This window comes from Balaenoptera borealis (assembly GCF_965194805.1).
Source record: "Balaenoptera borealis genome assembly, chromosome: X".
Lineage (NCBI taxonomy): Eukaryota > Metazoa > Chordata > Mammalia > Artiodactyla > Balaenopteridae > Balaenoptera > Balaenoptera borealis.
Genome location: NC_138881.1, coordinates 5,497,411 through 5,519,913, shown reverse-complemented (window position 1 = coordinate 5,519,913; position 22,503 = coordinate 5,497,411). Strand labels below are relative to the sequence as shown.

At 39.2% G+C, this 22,503-nt stretch overlaps 1 protein-coding gene and 1 long non-coding RNA gene across 3 annotated transcripts in view; one reads left to right on the top strand and one right to left on the bottom strand.

Annotated features, from left to right (window-relative positions):
• STS (steroid sulfatase) overlaps window positions 1-22,503 on the bottom strand; it is a 624,067-nt gene that overhangs the window by 286,218 nt on the left and 315,346 nt on the right. The window contains exon 11 of one of the 2 annotated variants that reach the window (XR_014239261.1): window positions 17,595-17,719. Coding sequence is in view for 1 of the 2 variants with exons in the window: in XM_082375724.1 (XP_082231850.1) it covers window positions 17,688-17,719 (32 nt within the window). In the remaining variant the exon portion in view is untranslated. Of the gene's footprint in view, window positions 1-12,354; window positions 17,720-22,503 lie in introns of those variants that run through there. The other variant, XM_082375724.1, reaches the window with a different exon arrangement.
• The window catches only part of LOC309620023, a 285,479-nt gene that overhangs the window by 114,582 nt on the left and 148,394 nt on the right, over window positions 1-22,503 (top strand). The gene's annotated exons all lie outside the window — the stretch shown is intronic.

The window sequence follows — 22,503 nt, the reverse complement described above, 5'->3', positions numbered from 1 at the left end:
AATTTCTGCAATGTTTCACTGGCTTTAAAATGTGTGGAAGGTGGAAGCAACCTAAGTGTCCATCACCAGATGAATGGATAAAGAAGATGTGGTCTTATCTACTGGAATATTACTCAGCCATAAAAAGGATGAAATAATGCCATTTGCAGCAACATGGATGGACCTAGAGATTATCGATTATCATACTAAATGCAGTAAGTCAGACAGAGAAAGACAAATATCCTATGATATCACTTATATCTGGAATCTAAAAAAATGATATAAATGAACTTATTTACAAAACAGAAATAGACTCAAGGACATAGAAAACAAACTTATGGTTGCCAAAGGGGAATGGGGGAGGGAGAGGTAAATTAGGAGGATGGGATTAACAAATACACACTACTATATATAAAACAGATAAACAGCAAGGACCTACTGTATAGCACAGGCAACTATACTCAATATTTTATAATAACTTATAAGGGAAAATGTATGTATAACTGAATCATTGTGCTATACACCTGAAACTAACAGGGTAGTGTAAGTCAACTATACTTTAATTTTCAACAAAAGTCTGAAAGGGATGATTCCTTTCTGTCTTCCATAAATCCAGTATACCAGAAGGATGTCAGCTTCTACCTCTGTGTTGGGTTGATAAAGTTTAACATCTTAGAAAACAATCTTAATGCAATCTCTCAGGTGGACTATTCCATCCTTCCTCCATTGGATCGGACCAAAGTTGAAAAACATTGGTGAAAGGTACATGAAATTTGACACTAGCTTCCAAAAAGCCAAGCAGATTGTCTGTTGCAAAGGTGTTAAGCAGGAAAATGGGGGAATAAAGCATAGGAGCTATCTCAATAGTAAGGAATCACATACTCCAGTTTCTTGGTTGCTACTTCATTCCTGTTCTCATATTATTAACTAGCTTAAGTGCTCTTGAATCACCCCTACTACTAAACTGTCCATGCAGAATATGTAAAGATACTAGGCAAAAAAAAAAAAAAAGTGTGACTCTCATGGACAGAATAAGCGGCTGTCGATGACTGCTTGAACAGATGCTCTATATACTCAGGTGTAAATTTCTAAGGTGCAAATCATTTCTGAATGTTAATGCTCCTCCATCCTTCCCTGTGTGGTCCAGGGCAAACGACTTCCTCTACACTGGGACACCTGCTCAGGAAAAGAAGTCCCACTGAAAGACAAAGAGAGGATACCTGGGCTTGTAGAGAGCACACCTGGGCTTGTCCTGTGAGCAGAGGAGGGGGGAAAAAAGTGCTGAAGCTCTAAGGAATTTACCAAATGGGAACATTGCTCCCAGAAGCCAATTTCACATCCTCATTAAGATAAAACAAAACCCAAACATCTTTCCAAATTGAGAGAAGCTGTCAGTGCCGGGAAGCAGTACAAAGCTGAATAGGCTTCAAACATACATGAGACTGATGCAAACCTGACTTGTAAAGCTCAGTACCTTGTTCCTCATTGGCCTTTTGGCTTATTCTTATTCCTCTAAAGGAAGTAAGAATAAAGCTCCTAAGCCTTATTCCCTCATTTTCCTCCTTAACACCTTTGCAACAGACAATCTGCTTGGCTTTTTGGAATCTTATTTCCTCTGCATCTTAGGAAACCAAATCCTGGCACTTGGTTGGTGCTTCCATAAAATGTCAACAAGTGGCATGTGGACCAGGGAAAAACATACGGACTAAACTCTTACTGTGTGGATCAGCGAGGCAAATACAGAAAGGAGGGGATAATAAAACATATAGACAATGTCAAAAACAAGTGTTCCTTTAGATATGCAGATTTTGGAAAATATCTTCCTAGAAATCTGGACATTAATTTGTCAGTTTTTAAAAAATTTTATTGAATTATAGTTGATTTACAATGTTGTGTTAATTTCTGCTGTACAGCAAAGTGATTAAGTTTTATATATATATATATATATATATATATATATATACACACACATATATATATTCTTTATCATATTCTTGTCCATTATGGTTTATCACAGGATACTGAATATAGTTGCCTGTACTATACAGTAGAACTTTGTTTTTTATCCATTTTATATATAATAGTTTGCATCCGCTAATCCCAAACTCCCAATCCTTCCCTCCCCTCACACCCCAATGTGCAATGTTTAAAAAGAAAACATGTCATACTCAACTGCTTCAGTAAACTGCTCCATTATGAATACATCTGGGGTAAAAAAAAAAAAATGTGTCTTTGCTACACATACACACACGACAAATAACTATCTTTAGACCATGCATTCTGCCAGTAGATAATGGAAAGACAGAATGATGCAGTAGGAAGTGTATTCATCTGTGCCACTTGCAAACCGTGAGGCTTTAAGCAACATGTTTGCCCTCTTTGGGATTTTCTTCCTCATCTGAAAATAAAAAGAGATCCTGCACCAGAATATTTGAGAGTGGCAAATTCTTAAGCCTGCCTACAGTGTTCAGACAGGGGGTATAAGTGAGTGTTCTGAGGGCAAGAGGCAAGGCAACAGGAGGTGATGGAGCTTGTGTTGCACTGGGAATTTCACACCATCAGTGTCAAACCTGCAAGACATCTCCCATCAAGACATTTTTGATTCATATAATGGACTTTATATATGCCCAAATAGCAAGTTTAAGGTACATAAGAGGGCAGACTCGGGTATTCACTTCTCGATAAAGCATTCAACAGACCTTAGTTTTGCTATCATTGCTACTATTCATCTCATGGTAGCTTTAGCTCTTCTAGACAATTGGTTGCAGATAACACTATCTGTTGTAGAGAATTTAAGCAGAGAAGGATCTACGGGGGCATATAGATAGCTCATAGTCTTTGGAAGGGATGCAAAAGTAGACCCAAAGGTATTTCCAAGAGAATCTCCTAGAACCACAGTGAAGAACTGGCTTGATAAAGGAGCAGCTATATGGTTCCATCAGTAAGCGACTGCCAAAAGCCATCCTCATGAACCATGCCGCCACTGTAGTCAACAGAAAACCACGTTTGCACCTGAACCACAGGAGACGCTAGACATGGGTTTTCCTTGTATTGTTTGCTTGTTATAATCTGTGGTGCAAAGTCAGAATTTACGAGAGGGTATATAAAATGAAGAGATGATGCTTCAAAGATTTTAAGACACATAGGTATTAATATTGCTAACAATTCAACACTCATGGCCATTAAGTTGAAGGTTGTAGACTGAAAGATGAACAATGGGTGTATTTTTCCTTTGGGAACTTACAAAGAGAAATAATTGGCATGATCATGAACAATGATTCTTATTTATATGTTTCTTGGATAAATTACATATCCTAGGGAAGTTTGTAGACTTGGCTTTTGGTATTTGCCCTTGAGAGAAAACCTCTAGATTGATAGCTAAAATCTTAATTGCTACTCAGGCAATTAACCTATCCCCTGAAACTTAAAGGCCTTTCTGAGACGGAATTTAAGAATTTAAGATGTTTGCATTATGAGCATAAACAAACTTAAATAGGGGTGACCAAAGCTCTCCTATTGCAAAGACAGACAACAGATGAGAAGAAAAACAAGGAGGAAGTGGAGGAGGGGGAAGAAGCAGTTTTTGTTTTCAGGAAAAATATAGAGGTGAATGTTTAAAAGAAAACAGTTAACATTGATTTTTTTATTTCAACTTTTGAATTTTATTTAATTTATTTTTTTAAACAGCAGGTTCTTATTAGTCATCAATTTTATACACATCAGTGTATACATGTCAATCCCAATAGCCCAATTCATCACACCACAACCCCCACCACCCCACAGCTTTCCCCCCTTGGTGTCCATACGTTTGTTCTCTACATCTGTGTCTAAATTTCTGCCCTGCAAACCGGTTCATCTGTACCAATTTTCTAGGTTCGACACACATGCATTAATATACAATATTTGTTTTTCTCTTTCTGACTTGCTTCACTCTGTATGACAGTCTCTAGATCCATCCAGGTCTCTACAAATGACCCAATTTCGTTCCTTTTTATGGCTGAGTAATATTCCAGTGTATATATGTACCACATCTTCTTTATCCATTCGTCTGTTGATGGGCATTTAGGCTGTTTCCACGACCTGGCTATTGTAAATAGTGCTGCAATGAACATTGGGGTACATGTGTCTTTTTGAATTATGGTTTTCTCTGGGTATATGACCAGTAATGGGATTGCTGGATCATATGGTAATACTATTTTTAGTTTTTTAAGGAACATCCATACTGTTCTCCATAGTGGCTGTATCAATTTACATTCCCACCAACAGTGAAAGAGGGTTCCCTTTTCTCCACACCCTCTCCAGCATTTGTTGTTTGTTTATTTTCTGGTGATACCCATTCTAATTCGTGTGAGGTGATACCTCATTGTAGTTTTGATGTGCATTTCTTTAATAATTCGTGATATTGAGCAGCTTTTCATGCGCTTCTTGGCCATCTGTATGTCATCTTTGGAGAAATGTCTATTTAGGTCTTCTGCCCATTTTTGGATTGGGTTGTTTGTTTTTTTAATATTGAGCTGCATGAGCTGTTTATATATTTTGGATATTAATCCTTTGTCCATTGATTCACTTGCAAATATTTTCTCCCATCATGAGGGTTGTCTTTCCGACTTGTTTATGGTTTCCTTTGCTGTGCAAAAGCTTTGAAGTTTCATTAGGTCCCATTTGTTTATTTGTGTTTTTATTTCCATTATTCTAGGAGGTGGATCAAAAAAGATCTTGCTGTGATTTATGTCAAAGAGTGTTCTTCCTATGTTTTCCTCTAAGAGTTTTATAGTGTCTGGTCTTACATTTAGGTCTTTAATCCATTTTGAGTTTATTTTTATGTATGGTGTTAGGGAGGGTTCTAATTTCATTCTTTTACATGTAGCTGTCCAGTTTTCCCAGCACCACTTATTGAAGAGACTGTCTTTTCTCCATTGTATATCTTTGCCTCCTTTGTCATAGATTAGTTGACCATAGGTGCGTGGGTTTATCTCTGGGGTTTCTATCTTGTTCCATTGATCTATGTTTCTGTTTTTGTGCCAGTACCATATTGTCTTGATTACTGTAGCTTTGTAGTATAGTCTAAAGTCAGGGAGTCTGATTCCTCCAGCTCCGTTTTTTTCCCTCAAGACCGCTTTGGCTATTCGGGGTCTTTTGTGTCTCCATACAAATTTTAAGATTTTTTGTTCTAGTTCTGTAAAAAATACCATTGGTAATTTGATAAGGATTGCATTGAATCTGTAGATTGCTTTGGGTAGTATAGTCATTTTCACAATATTGATTCTTCCAATCCAAGAACATGGTATATCTCTCCATCTGTTGGTATCATCTTTAATTTCTTTCATCAGTGTCTTATAGTTTCCTTCATACAGGTCTTTTGTCTCCCTAGGTAGGTTTGTTCCTAGGTAGTTTTTGTTGTTGTTGCAGTGGTAAATGGGAGTGTTTCCTTAATTTCTCTTTCAGATTTTTCATCATTAGTGTATAGGAATGCAAGAGATTTCTGTGCATTAATTTTGTATCCTGCAACTTTACCAAATTCATTGATTAGCTCTAGTAGTTTTCTGGTGGCATCTTTAGGATTCTCTATGTATACTATCATGTCATCTGCAAACAGTGACAGTTTTACTTCTTTTCTAATTTGTATTCCTTTTATTTCATTTTCTTCTCTGATTGCCATGGCTAGGACTTCCAAAACTATGATGAATAATAGTGGTGAGAGTGGACATCCTTGTCTTGTTCCTGATCTTAGAAGAAATGCTTTCAGTTTTTCACCATTGAGAATGATGTTTGCTGTGGGTTTGTCGTATATGGCCTTTATTATGTTGAGGTAGGTTCCCACTTTGCCCACTTTCTGGAGAGTTTTTATCATAAATGGGTGTTGAATTTTGTCAAAAGCTTTTTCTGCATCTATTGAGATGATCATATGGTTTTTATTCTTCAATTTGTTAATATGGTGTATCACATTGATTGTTTTGTGTATATTGAAGAATCCTTGCATCCCTGGGATAAATCCCACTTGATCGTGGTGTATGATCCTTTTAATGTGTTGCTGGATTCTGTTTGCTATTATTTTGTTGAGGATTTTTGCATCTATATTCATCAGTGATATTGGTCTGTAATTTTCTTTTTTTGTAGTATCTTTGTCTGGTTTTGGTATCAGGGTGATGGTGGCCTCATAGAATGAGTTTGGGAGTGTTCCTTCCTCTGCAGTTTTTGGAAGAGTTTGAGAAGGATGGGTGTTAGCTCTTCTCTAAATGTTTGAGAATTCACCTGTGAAGCCATCTGGTCCTGGACTTTTGTTTGTTGAAAGATTTTTAATCCCAGTTTCAATTTCATTACTTGCAGATTGTAGTTCTTCTTCAGTTAATATTGATTACATAATGTATTTTTTCCCCCAAAATCATGGAAACAAATCCCTTACTTTCATATACATATAAAGGATACATTTAGTAGAAGTCAAAGAAGACCTTCTATGGGCTAATCAGGTTAAGAAACCCTGAAACCTTCCCCATCTGCCCTAGGGTACTGTGGCTATATGGTGGATGAAACTTTTGTTCTGATCAGGGTTTCTCAGCCTCGGCAATACTGATTAGTCTCCAGCCCTCTGTAGCCCTCTGCAGTCACATATATCACATGTCTGAAAACTGGAGGCACCTGAGTTTGTGAGCCTTAAATGTTCCAAGACTTCTATCTCTCTCTTTTTCAAAGCAGAGTATCTTTTGGGCTGTATTTCTTTGTGGTGCTTGGAGGGTGGGGAGTATCCTGTGCCCAGTACCATGGGTAGCAGCATCCCTGGCCTCCATCCACTAGATGTCAGTAGTGCCAGCTCCTCCCCCCACAAGGTGTAACAACCAAAAATTTCTCCATGTGTGGCCAAATGTCCCCAGGGGGCAAAATTGCTCTCCTGCATTTAAGAATCTCTTCTCTAGATGTGAAGTCAAAGAAAAAAAATCCTTCATCTTAGGATTACTCTGTTATATATGAAAACAGAAAAGAATGAATAGGGTTTTTTTCCTTCTTGTGTTAAAATCATTACAAAATATAAAGTTATCCCTCCAAGACCTTTCCTTCCAACTGATGAAGAAAGAATCAGATTAATCAATTGGCTTCTCTGGCTGAAGGAGACTGAGGACATTCCTGTTTTCACTGGTCTGTTCACAGGGCCATGGCTTCCCTCACAGCCTCAGAGCAGGCAAGCAGCCATAGAACATGAGCATCTGCTTGCATCTAATTCACACAATTTCCTTCTGTGACAAATTTCTCCCACATTCAACAAATGCCTAATTTCATTTTTATGATTTTTTTAGAAAGGTTGAACTCTTAAAAAAGTCAGCAGACACAGCCACAATACAAGATTACATACTATTTTTTTTTCAAATGACCATCTAGATTTCTCGTCAGGGAACAAAATTACACATATCTTTAACAAGCACACAGTTAGTAAGAGCACAACTCCGTACTGTGTGTTATGACCCATAAATCACTAATGCATTTACATTTTAAATAAAATCAACAGTCGTGCCAATGCTAGGTGCCTTTGATCTTGTGCAGGTATATTTTCCTTTCCTGGCTGGAATTGAAGATCGTAGGGAAAAAACCAGATTCAGGTGGGTATGAGCAAACCAGCTTTTGAAAATAATACAACGTTTTGTGTGTACGTGGCATTTGGTGGGCAAGGGGGACTGTGCAGAATTTATCAGGGAAGCTTCTGTTTTCTTTTCTGAAGACGTCATTCATAGCTCTACTAAAAGAATTACTCCACACAATATAGGACACCCTGGGGATTCCATGGGCAAGTAATTAATTTCTTTCCTGTGTTAGGAGACCATTTGCAAGCTGTCTGGAAGCCAAGCGTCTGTCTTTTGAAATCATTTTTTAAAGAGTGGCTTACAGTTGTCAATCACCATGATGTAGACCATGGGAAATATCTATTTCATCTGAAGGATTGGCAGTGGGCGGCAGGGCAGATCAGTTTCATGCATTGCTAATAAGAAACAAACACAGCCCACTGGCAAGGGGGCAATAGTTTTCTTGATTATTCCTAAGCCTTGCCGGGGTCTGTTCAAAGCCCACACTCCTAGGAGTCTTGGCAATTGTTGGCTCTGATCCTCCTGATGTGTCTAATCAGACGTCGTGTAAACAGACAGCTGGCTACTCCTACTGGTCAAACTTCAGCCTGGTTTTGCCATATACTCCATAGTTTGCCTTTGCTCAAGGAATGGGCCAGGATTTCCATGGCAAAGGTGATCATCAAAGCCAGACGTAACTGTATTTTGAAATTCTTACTAAATTCCAGAGCTGTCATACTTTGAAGGATTTCCTTCCGTTTCCTTTGTTGAATAATGTAGCAGCTACCAAAATAATAAATATGATTGGGAAGGGCCAGAAGAATCCCTAAATTAAAAAATTGTAATAGCCTTTCATGGCAGGAATTACGGATTACACACCAAATCAAGTATGATTACGTTAAAACTAGATTTTTCTCAAGCTTGGACTGGAAGACCTTCCCGAATTTTCTTTCTTTTTTTTTTTTTTTTTTTTACTTAAACAACAGAAATTAATTTTCTCACAATTCTGGCGGCTGGAAGGTCCAATATCAAGTCTGTCAGGGTTTAGTTTCCAGTGGGAGCTTTCCTCCTTTGCAGATAATGACCTTCCAGATAACGACCTTATCATCCACCCTTTAGATACTTTCTCCCAAGGCCCACCGCCTCTATCCCATGGGAACGTAGCTATTCACATCCAAATCTAGGGCTTAGATGACACACTGAAGAAGAACATAAATCGCCCACGTTTCCCACATCTGGTCCCAAATTATTGTAAAAGGACTCATGGTTGGTTTATTTGTATTTCTTGTATTTATTCATTCCAAAACTAAGATTTAAGAAAAAAAAAAAAACACATATGTAGTGTTTTCCAAGAGTGAAGGTGAGTTTTCCCTTGGACCTACTATCCTTGGGAAGGTACTGGTAGCATAATTGTCTTTGCAGAGTTACAGGGATGGGAGAGCTGCTGGTACGTGGAGTTCCCAGCTTGGTCCTCCATATCTGGTAGGTTTTCATCTACATCAGTTCTGCGGGACTTGTCAACCTCACCATCATGCTTTCCGACCTTCCACACAGATCGGTGCATGGAAATGGCCGCCAGGTCCCTTCCTGTGCTGCCTGTTCCACATGACACCTCCCCCACCCCAGATACGGTGCGATCCTTGCACCATCCAACACTTAGCAGTGATTACTGATTATCAGGCATCCTTCTGGCCCCTCACATGGGTAACTCAGGCAATGCTCACAACATCCCTATGAGGAAGGAACCTGAGTTCTTCCAAAGAAGGAAATTAAGAAACTGAGACACAGTGAGTTGCAAATACTTGCTGTACATAATAATGTCAGTGAGTGGCGGAACCAGCATTAGAAATACAGACACCTTATGAACAAGACTCACACACTCAATTTGTACCCATGGACACCACCCTATTATCCCTCTACACCCCACTCATCGTTCACTTAACTTGATATCTGTGGCTGGATTTGCCCGTTGATCCACAGGTGTCTACTGAGTACGGAACGGATGTTAGATTCTATGCAAGATCCAGAGCAAATGAGACAGACACAGACGTGGCTCCACGGAGCTGGAAGCCTACTGCGTCAATGCTATTCTTCTTCATCTTACGTATTTTATTGGGAAGCTGAAAGACGTCCTATCTAAAGCCACGGGTGACACTGCAGTGGAAGTGGTGAGCCTGGCTTTTAGGCTGTCAGATCTCTCCATGGTCTCCCCTGCTCTGAACGAGTCTACTCTTGAACCTATTCCGAGCCACTGTTTCTTCTCTCACCTCTCTCCTTTCCCAGACACTCTTCCATCCTTATCGCAGAGAAACATAGATGGCCCAGGGCACATTCCTAAAGCTGCCAAAAAGTGCCTACGTGGCTACAGAAATTGTTGCCAATTGTTGCCAAAAAAGAATTGGATAAAGACAGATCAATATGTGCTAGTAGCCAAGAGAACAGCGTGCCCTAGACTAATGGGTTCTTTTCCTACCTGGATTCTCTCACCCTTCAAGTACACCCTAGACCCTCTCGTCAGAGCATTCTTTTCTAATGTGAATCATTCACTCACATTTATCATCACCTACACTGAGGAAGGCACCACGAAATTCACCAGGAATTCTAGGGCTGATGTCGTAACTACATGCAGTAAAAACCCGTTATTACAGAATGTAAACCATAGGCTACTTCTGTTGACTTACTTCAGTCTCAAGAAGGGGTTCTGTCATTTTCGTTCTTTCCGCACCTTTATATCAATAGGTGGCTTGTGTTTACCTACTGGGGTGTTTCTTTTCAGACGTCAGTGGTCATGGTTTATCAACCTGGTTTCTTAAGAGAATGCCTTGGTCTTGGATGAAAATTGCCATTAGTAGATGGAAACGCCCAAGGTAAGCCAGGGTCTTTGTAGACACTCTGCCTATCCTATGGGGTGAATGTTGCAATTGGAGGGGGTGGAAGAAGAGAAGGGAAGGGCAAGGGTAAATGAGGTAGCATTTATCGAGCGCCCCTATAAGCCAGATGCTGTGCTAGGAGTTTGGAATACCACTAGATAGAGTTCCTGCCTTGAAAAGCACGGTCAGTTTTTCTCTTGAATCTAGTACCTTCAATTGATACACTTTGCTGTAAAACAGAGATCCAAGGGTATCTCTATGTCTCAGTATTTAAGAAGTTGGTGAAAACTATCTTAAGGTCAGATCACTCAAAAATAGTATCTACAGGGACTTCCCTGGTGGTCCATTGGTTGAGACTCTGTGCTCCCAATGCAGGGGGCCCGGGTTCAATCCCTGGACAGGGAACTAGAGCCCACATGCCGCAACTAAAGATCCTGTATGTGGCAACTAAGATCCCATGCTGTAACTAAGACACGGCCCAGCCAAATAAATAAATAAATATTTTTTAAAAAATAGTATCTCCAGTCAATTTGAGGTTGTAACTTTGGGTAACCATATGAATGCTTTTTTAAAAGGCATCATATTGGAAGACTATGTTCATATGATAAGATAATTATTGCTATTCATGCCACGTCTATAGTTGCATAGAAGTCAAAGATAATTTCTAACATTTAGGGCATATTTATGATGGGCTAGGTCCTTTACATTGGTCAGTTATCTCATCCTGAGAATAATTCTCTAGTGTAGGTATTATTATTCTCACCACTTTACAGATGACAAAACTGAACTTACAAGGATGTGAAATAAATCACTCAGCTTGTGAGTGACAGAACAGGGCCGGACACAGGCCTGTGTGTCTACATTCGCTCCTTCCGTAAATTATTACATCAGAACATGCACAGCAATTTATGGTTCTGCTAGTTAGGCACTGGCCTGCTGTTTTTAGGTCCTGGAGTTAACCAGGTGTTCGGCCACAAACGAGCAACAATAATGAAAATTTAACACGTCAACCTACGCACCCCACATCATTTATGTCTGTCCATATATTGTCAGCCAACAGAGTGCAATAAAAAATAAAATATAAACAATATTTCAGAAAATCTTTAAGTCCTTAAACAAGCAAAAACCCAGAACCCCACACTAAAAATACAGGGCACATCCCATAAAATACTTGTGAAAAGAATCAAATTCCACTTGCAAATCAGGGTACTGATTTCTATCAGCCCCCCATCCACTCACCTTGCAACGTCCAAGAAAATGTCTCTTAGAGATGGAATGTAATGTTTTCCCTAATTAATGTAATTCTTAAAAAAAAAAAAAAAAAGTTTGTGCTTTCAGACAACTGTTCTTTGTGTGTAAATGTGTAGATTTCAGAGTTCTGAATACGTACACGAAAGTATTGGTTTTATTTATGCACATCAGTCTGTTATTGCCAGTACCATACAACTCAGCCCATAATTGTTGCTCTTATTTATTGGGCATGAGTATGCGTTCCGGTTCCAGAGAGAGTTACAGCAGCTGGTGGGCATTGCCTACGCTTCATATTTCTTTCTGTATCTCTCCAGTACTGAGCCAGTTGGAGGTACTCTATTATCATGGGTGGGGGAGCACTTGGGCTAGTTTGGAGGCACAGAAAGAACCAGTTATCTTCAAAAAGGGGCATAAGAACAGTAAAAGCGATCTGAATAGTGGTCCAGAAATAGACTCCTAAGAGCCTCAGTTCAATGCACAACCATTTCCATGGTTGCCATTGCTTTTTGGTGGTTCAACCCCAACCAAAGTCAAGTTTCCCTGACCAGAAAAGACCTCACTAAGTGCATTAAATGATTCTGGCTGGCATCCCAGAGGAGCTGAGTTCACAGCCATGGTCTACGCCTCCTTGCTTTATGGACCAAGTTCTCTGTTCTTTGACCCATCTCCCCAAATCCACCCTTGTCTTGCCCACAATTAAAAACAAGATTCAGAGTTAGCGTCTCCCCACAACTAGGGTGTCTGGCAGCCGCTGGTGGGGGACTCTGACCCCCAAGGAGATGGGAGGAATCCTAAAGTGAAACGGTAGGACGTAGGGGGACTGAGAGGGGAGGAGAAGTGGAGGCCAGAAAGGATCGGTGCCCCTGAGGCCAGGGAGATCAGGAGAGGCAGGCGGGAGGGACTCTCCAGGAAGAGCAGGAGAGGAGCGGAGGGTGATCGCCTGGCCCACTCGGGCCGGGGAGCCTGCTGAGTTCCCAGGCCGCTTCTCCCCATCCAAAGCCCCATCCAGGCCGCCTGGGTCCTGGGGGCATAGGAGGGAGGCCGGGGAGATCAGGAGAGGCAGGCAGGAGGGACCCTCCAGAAGGAGCACGAGAGGAGCAGAGGGCGTTTGCCCCACCCTCTCGGGCACTGGGAGCCTGCTGAGCTCTCAGGTCGGTCCCCTGTCCTCCAAGGCCACCCCCTCCCCCCCCCCCCCACTGCATTGGTCCTGGGGGCACAGGAGGGAGGCCAGGGAGATCAACACAAATTGGAAAAGAAAAAGTAAAACTGTCACTATTTGCCAATGACATATACTATACATAGAAAACCCTAAAGATGCCACCAGAAAACTACTAAAGCTAATCAATGAATTTGGTAAGGTTGCAGGATACAAAATTAATGCACAGAAATCTCTGGCATTCTTACACACCAACAGTGAAAAATCAGAAACAGAAATTAAGGAAACACTCCCATTTACCATTGCAACAAAAAGAATAAAATACCTAGGAATAACCTGCCTAAGGAGGCAAAAGACTTGTACTCAGAAAACTATAAAACACTGATGAAAGAAATCAAAGATGACATAAACAGATGGAGAAATATGCCATGTTCTTGGATTGGAAGAATCCATATTGTGAAAATGACTATACTACCCAAAACAATCTACAGATTCAGTGCAATCCCTATCAAACTACCAATGGCATTCTTCACAGAATTAGAACAAAAAATCTTACAATCTGTACGGAAACACAAAAGACCCCGAATAGCCAAAGCAATCTTGAGAAAGAAAAACGAAGCCGGAGGAATCAGAATCCCTGACTTCAGACTATACTACAAAGCTACAGTCATCAAAACAGTATGGTACTGGCGCAAAAACAGACGCATAGATCAATAGAACAGGATAGAGAGCCCAGAGATAAACCCACGCACCTATGGTCACCTTATCTTTGATAAAGGAGGCAAGAACATACAATGGAGAAAAGACAGTCTCTTCAATAAGTGGTGCTGGGGAAACTGGACAGCTACATGTAAAAGAATGAAATTAGAACACTCCCTAACACCATACACAAAAATAAACTCAAAATGGATTAAAGACCTAAATGTAAGGCCAGACACTATAAAACTCTTAGAGGAAAACACAGGCAGAACACTCTAGGACATAAATCACAGCAAGATCTTTTTTGACCCATGTCCTAGAGTAATGGAAATAAAAACAAAAATAAACAAATGGGACTTAATTAAACGTAGAAGCTTTTGCACAGCAAAGGAAACCATAAACAAGACGGAAAGACAACCCTCAGAATGGGAAAAAATATTTGCAAATGAAGCAACTGACAAAGGATTAATCTCCAAAATTTACAAGCAGCTCATGCAGCTCAATGTCAAAAAAACAAACAACGCAACCAAAAATGGGCAGAAGACCTAAATAGACATTTCACCAAAGAAGACATACAGATGGCCAAGAGACACACGAAAAGCTACTCAACATCACTAATTATTAGAGAAATGCAAATCAAAACTACAATGAGGTATCACCTCATTCCAGTCAGAATGGCCATTATCAAAAAAGCTAAGAAACAATAAATGCTGGAGGGGGTGTGGAGAAAAGGGAACCCTCTTGCACTGTTGGTGGGAATGTAAATTGATACAGTCACTATGGAGAACAGTATGGAGGTTCCTTAAAAAACTAAAAGTAGAATTACCATATGACCCAGCAATCCCACTACTGGGCATATACCCTGAGAAAACCATAATTCAAAAGGAGACATGCACCACAGTGTCCACTGCAGCACTATTTACAATAGCCAGGTCATGGAAGTGACTTAAATGTCCATCAACAGATGAATGGATGAAGAAGATGTGGCACATATATACAATGGAATATTACTCAGCCATAAAAGGAAATGAAATTGAGTTATTTGTAGTGAGGTGGATGGACCTAGAGTCTGTCATACAGAGGGTAGTAAGTCAGAAAGAGAAAAACAAAAACCATATGCTAACACATATATATGGAATCTAAAAAAAAAAGGTTCTGATGAACCTAGGGGCAGAACAGGAATAAAGACACAGGTGTAGAGAATGGACTTGAGGACACGGGGAGGGGGAAGGCTAAGCTGGGACAAAGTGAGAGAGTAGCACTGACATATATACACTACCAAACATAAAACCGATAGCTAGTGGGAAGAAGCTGCATAGCACAGGGAGATCAGCTCGGTGCTTTGCAATGAACTAAAGGGATGGGATAGGGAGGATGGGAGGGAGACGCAAGAGGGAGGGGATATGGGGACATGTGTATGCATATGGCTGATTCGCTTTGTTGTGCAACGAAACTAACACGGTATTGTGAAGCAATTATACTCCAATAAAAACCTATTAAAAAATTTTTTTTTGCATGAGACACAAATGCTCTGTAAATAAGCACTTACTTCTTTTACTTCACCCTAACCCAGCCCTGTTCCCAGCCCACCCAATAAATAGCCTGTCACAAGCTCTAGCAATCCCTCCAAAATTTTCCAGCACATTTAGAAAGAAATTCAACACGCTAAGAAAATACTCCTTTTTTTTTAAAGAAAATACTGTAAACATGAAACATATATCACAGTGTACGTCAATGATGTATTTTCCCCCAAAGAATTTTGGAGTTTAAATCAAAATTAACTAAATTAAAATCTGTGCAAGAGGGAGGGGATATGTGGATATATGTATACATATAGCTGATTCACTTTGTTATACAGCAGAACCTAACACACCATTGTAAAGCAATCATATTCCAATAAAGATGTTAAAAAAAAAAAGGTTATAATCCTACCAAAAAAGAAGTCTGAATAAGTATTTTTACAAGGATCTGCTTTGAATAACCAATTACAGTAGAACTCAGAAAAGCAGGCTTTATGCCCGAGGTCTGCTGAGGAAGTGGTTTACATACCCAGATGGGAGAAATTCTCATCTGAGAGTAATGCACGTGAAGAAGCAGAATTCTGTCTTCTGGTTACCTATTTTAATGCCTGATAATCTTCAAATTTAGGGCAACCGAAGTGTACCAGGAATCTCAGGTTGCACCGGTTTTTGTTAACATTGAAAATGTTGAGATTTTGCTAACTGTCTAACCTAAAGCTGACCAAGACGAACACTGCTGAACAGCTTCTAATGTGTCCTTGATTTCATGTTTTCTTTGCTTCCATATACGTATAAATGGATCTCTCCTGCTGTCACTAAACACCAGCTCTTCTTATTCACATGATCATGCCTACAGCTCTTATTAACTCCTTCTCTAAATCTTACAATGTTTATCCTCTTTAGGGCATAATTACTGTTTCACATGTGTGTGCTCTGATGCTCCAGTTTTCAAGCACTTTGTGAATTAAAAGGTTTAGTGCTTAGACAGCCAACTTATCCCCGTTTTAAAATAAAGTGTTCAAGTGTTTACTGTAATATTAGTATATGATCTTTAAATGTTGCTGTTTATTTTTAAATTGAGAAACCAGAGTGCAGAATTAAAAACCATGAATTACAATACTTCTGTTCTCTCTCAGCCTGGTTAATGCACAAATCATTCTCTTAGGAATTGAACTGGATTTTAAAAATCCACTCTGTGTGAGAATTTCACAGATTTTTAACAGAAGGTAAAAGTGAATTTTTTTTCTTCTTGGCAGTTGAAAGGAATATAAAACAACAGATTGACTTTCTGGCCATGATTCTCAGGATGAGAAAAAACAGAGTCACATATTGTAGATGAGAAGGAAAAAAAAAAACAAATCTCATGAATCATGTGTAATATTCAAATGCTAAAGAATTGAGACTTCATCTCTGGAAAATATATAGTAAGCGATAGTTGTACATTTGATGTTCATCAACCTCTTTTCTGCTCCTAGCCCAGTAAACCCTTTACGTGGAATATCCCATAACTTCTATGTGTTTTAATAAGGTATCTCCCCATGTTTTATTTGGTTAAAATGGATGAATATTCTGAGCTGACTCAGAAGAGTAGCTCCAGGCTAGAGTTTACGTCTGGGCTGTAGAGCCCTGTTTGGATGCATCCTACACTTCCTTGCAATGATAGATATTCTGTGTATATTTAGAAATACACATTCATGCTTGCATTGTTCTTAGTACCAGAGAAGTTATCTGATTTGCTTCTCAGTGGGCGTTTGTTGGTCAGGCTTTCTCCTTGCTAAGCCTCTGTTTTGCTTTATTCTAGTGTATAACTCTCTGTCCCATGGTCAGCTCTTTGTGCACTAGGACTTACCCTGCATGCATTTATTTACACATCTCTGTATCCATGACAAACCACACTGCAAATAATGACCATTATAAGGTTTAAGTGCTTATATAGCCAACTTATCCTGGCTTTAAAATAAAGTGTTAAAGTGTTTACTGTAATCTTAGTACACGGTCTTTAAACGTTGCTACTTATTTTTAAATTGAGAAACACAGAATGCTAAATTAAAAACCATTTTAATGGTTTTGTGCCCATTTGAAAGTTTCTCTGGGCCAGGAGTATGGTGGTTGGTGATAACCAATCTTGTTCAATCCCGTCCCATGGCTTCTGACATTACTAAACGTCACCCCTTCTTATTCACATGGTCATGCCTACAGCTCATATTAACTCCTTCTCTAAATCTTACAATGTTTACAGTCTTTAGGGCTTAACACACATGCCATGTGAGGGTAACTGCTAACAGCCCACAGCACGGGGCAGGTTTATCAGCAGAACACACTTCATGGGGGTACTCCAGGCAACAGCTTCCACGATGATGACATTAGCTAAACATATATACCTTTACGAGGACTCATTGAGTCTCGTAGGTCACTGAGAATGGCCCCTTGGTATCTGGGTGTCCTCAGCTATTTCCAAGTTAATGCTGTCCCTCCCAGCAAGTGCCCTGCTGTCTGAACTGAGCTTCTAGGGACCTATAGTCTCGGGTGGGAAATAAGGACAATTTGGAGAAAAACAGAAGCTTCCTACCTTTTCTGTTTTCCAATCTGTTTTGGACTCAGCCAGTGAGGGATGGATGATTCTCAGTGCACAGATGAAAGACACACACTTTGTCCTTAGGGTCTAGGGCCCCTGTCTTCTGTCCCCATAAGTTCCTACAAGGACAAACAATAGAAAACACATTCCCATAGAGAACACAGTAAAGATTCCAATCCCACTGTCCTTGTTTCTTTTTGTATTTCCTCATTTTTTCACAATATCTCCTTGTAGTTTTTATTTTCTTGTTTTGAGCAATATTGTTAGTTGCATACAAGTTCAGAATTTTTAATCTTTTCCTGGTGGATAAACTGTCTTTTGTGTGTGTGTGTTATGCATTATTCTTCTTTGTCTCTATTAATATTTGCCTTAAAATCTCTTTTCAATTTTTTTTAACTGAAGTATAGTTGATTTACAATGTTGTACTACTTTCTGCTGTACAGCAAAGTGATTCAGTTATACATATATATGCATTCTTTTTTATATTCTTTTACATTATGGTTTATCCCAGGAGACTAGCTATAGCACCCTGTGCTCTACAGTAGGACCTTATTGTTTATCCATTCTATATATAATAGTTTGCATCTGCTAATCCCTAACTCGAATCCATCCCTCTCCCTCCCCCCAAAATCTCTTTTCTGAGAGTGATAATGATCATCTAAAATATCATTTTCCATCATTGCAGCTTTATATTCTAATCTTTCAGATATATATCTCATGTACACACACACAAAGCATATACGTACATTTTAAATTCCATTAGAATAATCTATACTTTTGTATTAGATAGGGTGGCTTATTTATTAATATAGTCACAGTAGTCAATAAAACTTCACTTTCATAGAGTTACTTTTTTTTTTTTTCTTTAATTAAATGAACTGGGTGTGGGATGAGAATGTCACTCAGGGCTTAAATATGTTTCAGGCAAGTGTGTGTAGCCTGTAATCCAGGCTTTAGAAAATGGTCAATAACTATCCCACTGCCTACTGTGGTCTTCCCTCACCGGGTAGTGGTGATCACTCCAGATTAAATAACAGTGCTGGAAGTTCTGGGTCTAGTGATTGGCTGGGTCAGTCATTGATTCCAGGAATGATGGAATTGATTGGTGCCTATGTGATAAGTTCAGTTTGGGATGATTCGGGCCAGGAGAATATTAGAACCTATGCATAATTTCCTGTTGTCTTACCATCCCCAAATATTTTCCATAAAAACTTATGTCCTAAAAATGTGTTATGTATTTATGTTTTGATAAATTATCATTAATAAAAATGCAATGATAGCTCAATCAGGAGTGTTAACATGTGAGTCACTATCGTTTAGGAATTAGGAAAAAGTAATTTTCAGTTTAGATACATATGCGAAGATAGAAGGAGATTGATATAACTAATACATTTTCAAAAACATCTATCATGTTGAGGTTAAAATTCTTTGGCAAGGATGAAATATAAATATTAATTTAAGCAGGAGAGGATAATAATGTAAAATGTCCTACTGTTATAGGAGAGTTTGGTCATATACTTTTAAGTGAAAAATACAGTTGATTCTTGAACAATATGAGGGTTGGGGGGCCCATCCCCAAACGGTTGAAAATCTGTATAAAAATCCATATATATATATCTCGTATATAACAGTCCATATCTGTGGTTTCACATCCATGGATTCAACCAACAATGGATTCTGTAAGACTGTAGCATGTATTTATTGAAAATAATCCATGTATAAGTGAACGCTGGCAGTTCAAATCCATGTTATTCAAGGGTCAACTGTAGTTGTCAAATCACCATGATACAAAGATAAAATTGGATACACTTATAAGAGCAATGTAAGAGTTTTAATGTGTCAGATGTATACATAACTGAAAACTATATTATTTTCAAATATTTAAATTCATAATGAAGGACTTTAAATTCTAATTAAAAAGTATCATGGTGAAGAATGACATAATATTTCAGACTAACATCAGCTGTCAATATTGATGCTTAAATACTAAACAAAATACTATCAAAAAAAATCTAACACAACATTGAAAAGATGCCACGACCAAGTGGGATTCATTCAAAGAATGCAAGCAAAGACACAAAATATTTCCACGGCTATTCAAAATTATGCTGGAGATGTTTGCTAATGCAAAGAGACAAAATAAACAAACTAGAGGCATAAGGATTAGAAAAACAAATAAATCCCAATTGTTTTGCAGATGATACCTGGAAATTTTAGAAAATCAATGATATAACTAATCCAAACAATAAAATAATTGAGTAAATTAGCTATAAAAATTAACATAAAAAAGTCATTCATACATGACCAAAGTAGTTAATATTAGAGAAAACTCTATGTACAAAAACACCTAAGAAGTTAATATGTCTAGGAATCAACTTGAAAAGAAATGTACCAAAAGCAATCTATAATAGAAAATTGCAAAAACCTCCTGAAAGAAAAAAAAGTGGTTTGAACACATGGGAAAAATCCTTGAATAGGACGACAGATGTCAATTCTAGTCAATTTATAAAATTAATGTTATCACGGTAAAAAAAATCATAAACCGTCTTAGGGAGTTAGATTAGCTGACAAGGAAATTTATGTGGAATAACCTGCATGTGAGGATATCCAGAAAAACCCTTGGTGAGGTGTGAAAAATGTGATAAAGGATCTATAGTGAAATGTGTCATAGGCACATGAACAGACAACAGGACTAGAGGAACAGTACTAAACATCTAGAACTAGACACACAAACATAAGGAAGTTCAGTGCCTGATAAAAGGGGCATCACAAACCACTGGGCAAAGATGAACTATTTTTAATAAAAGGTGATGGGACAACTGGGTAACCATTTGGAAAATGGGACATTTAGATCCACCTCCTTCCTACACACGCATGAACTTCAAATGAATCAGGTTATCTAAGCATACGTGCATCTCTACACATGCCTAAGTGCATTCACACCTACATCCATACAAACACACAAGTTCTGGAGGAAAAGTGAACGAATTCTCCCGTAAACTTGCTGTGGGGTAACATTTTCTAAACATCACTCAAAATGCAAATACAACCAAAGGTTGATACATTTGACTATATAATTGTAGAAATATATTTGCAGGACAGACACACACAAAATGCCATTAAGTCATAAGAAATCAGACAAACTGAGGATAAATATTTGCAATATAATAGATAAAGGGCAAATATTCTTAATACTTAAAGAACTGTGAAAATCAAGGCAAAGCAAAGTCAAAAACAATTCATAGAGAACAAGTCCAAACAAACTGATTGTACAAATTAGCAAAACATGAAATACACTTAGACACCATTCCTCACCTATCATATTGGGGGGAAAAAACTTAAAGTTTGGGAACACACAGGCTTTGAGAGACCCCTGTAGAGTCTTGGCTGGGATGCAAACTGAGACAACTCTTCTGGGGGGAAAATCAGGTATATGTGTGTGTATACGTGCGCTTTCATAAATGTGAATATAAGAATATATATATATATTTACTTAATTCCCAGGAACTCCTACTTTTAAGAACTGGAACCAAGATGGTGAAGCGTCATCAACCTCAGTCCAAGAAAAGCAGTTGATAACAGAGTCAATCCAGGGCACACAGTGGATGACCCAGTCAGTCTAGGGCAAACAGCTGACGATGGAGACTGACTGAAATATCCTGAGAGGAGGGAAAACAGCCTATGAACAGATCACTGCAAGGTAAATAGTTGATAATGAGACAGCAGGAAATGAGGGCTCCCCTGAGTCGGTGGAAAACAAATGATGACCCACTTACTCCAAGGAAAACAGTTAATGACACCATTCCAGGGAAAAGAGTCAATAACCGAGTCCGTCCAGGGGTACATAGTTGATGAATGAGTCAGTCCAGGGGAAAATAGTCGATGACTGAGTCAGTCCAGGGAAAAGGGTCAATAACCGAGTCGGTCCAGGGGTAAGTAGTCAATGACCGAGTCAGTCTAGGGAAAAATAGTCAATGACCGAGTCAGTCCAGGGGTAAGTAGTCAATGACCGAGTCCGTCCAGGGAAAAATAGTCAATGACCAAGTCAGTCCAGGGAAAAGTCAATGACTGAGTCAGTCCAGTGGTAAGTAGTCAATGACCGAGTCAGTCCAGGGAAAAATAGTCAATGACCGAGTCAGTCCAGGGAAAAGGGTCAATAACTGAGTCAGTCCAGGGGTAAGTAGTCAATGACCGAGTCAGCCCAGGGAGAAACAGTAGATGACCAAGTTAGTCCAGGGGAAAAAAGCCAATGACCAAGTCAGTCCAGGACTAAATAGTCAATGACCAAGTTAACTCAGGGAGAAACAGCTGATGACTAAATCAATCCAGGGAAAACAGTCAATGACCAACTCAACCCAGGGATGACACTTGACGACAAAACAAAAATTCCCCCTATACAGGATAACAATAAATGATAGCATCATTCCAAAAAAACAAACTAAAAAAAGATAGAAAACAGTTGAAGAAATGACAATATTTCTCTCAGTCCAGGGAAGACAACTGACAAAGGAATCACTGCAGGGAACATAGTCCATGACTGAGTCAGGCAAGGAAAAAGAGTCGATAACTGAGTCAGCCCAGGGATAAATAATCAATGACTGAATCAGTTGAGGGACCATAGTCAAGATGGCGTTGGTCCAGGGGACACAATCATGACCACATGACAGTGTGATTCCTCACCCCAGGGAAAACAGTCGATGGCTGAGTCACTGCAGAGAAAATTGTTGACTGGATGGCAGGTAGTGATTGCCTCAGTCCAGGGAAATCAGGTACCACCGAGATAGGTCAGTATTAAGGATGTCATTGATGAGGACAAAAGAGCACACAGGTGTATGGACCAAACCCCATCCAGATCTAGAGCACAGGCCTCCCAGACTGTCCCCTACTGTCAACTTTCAGTCCA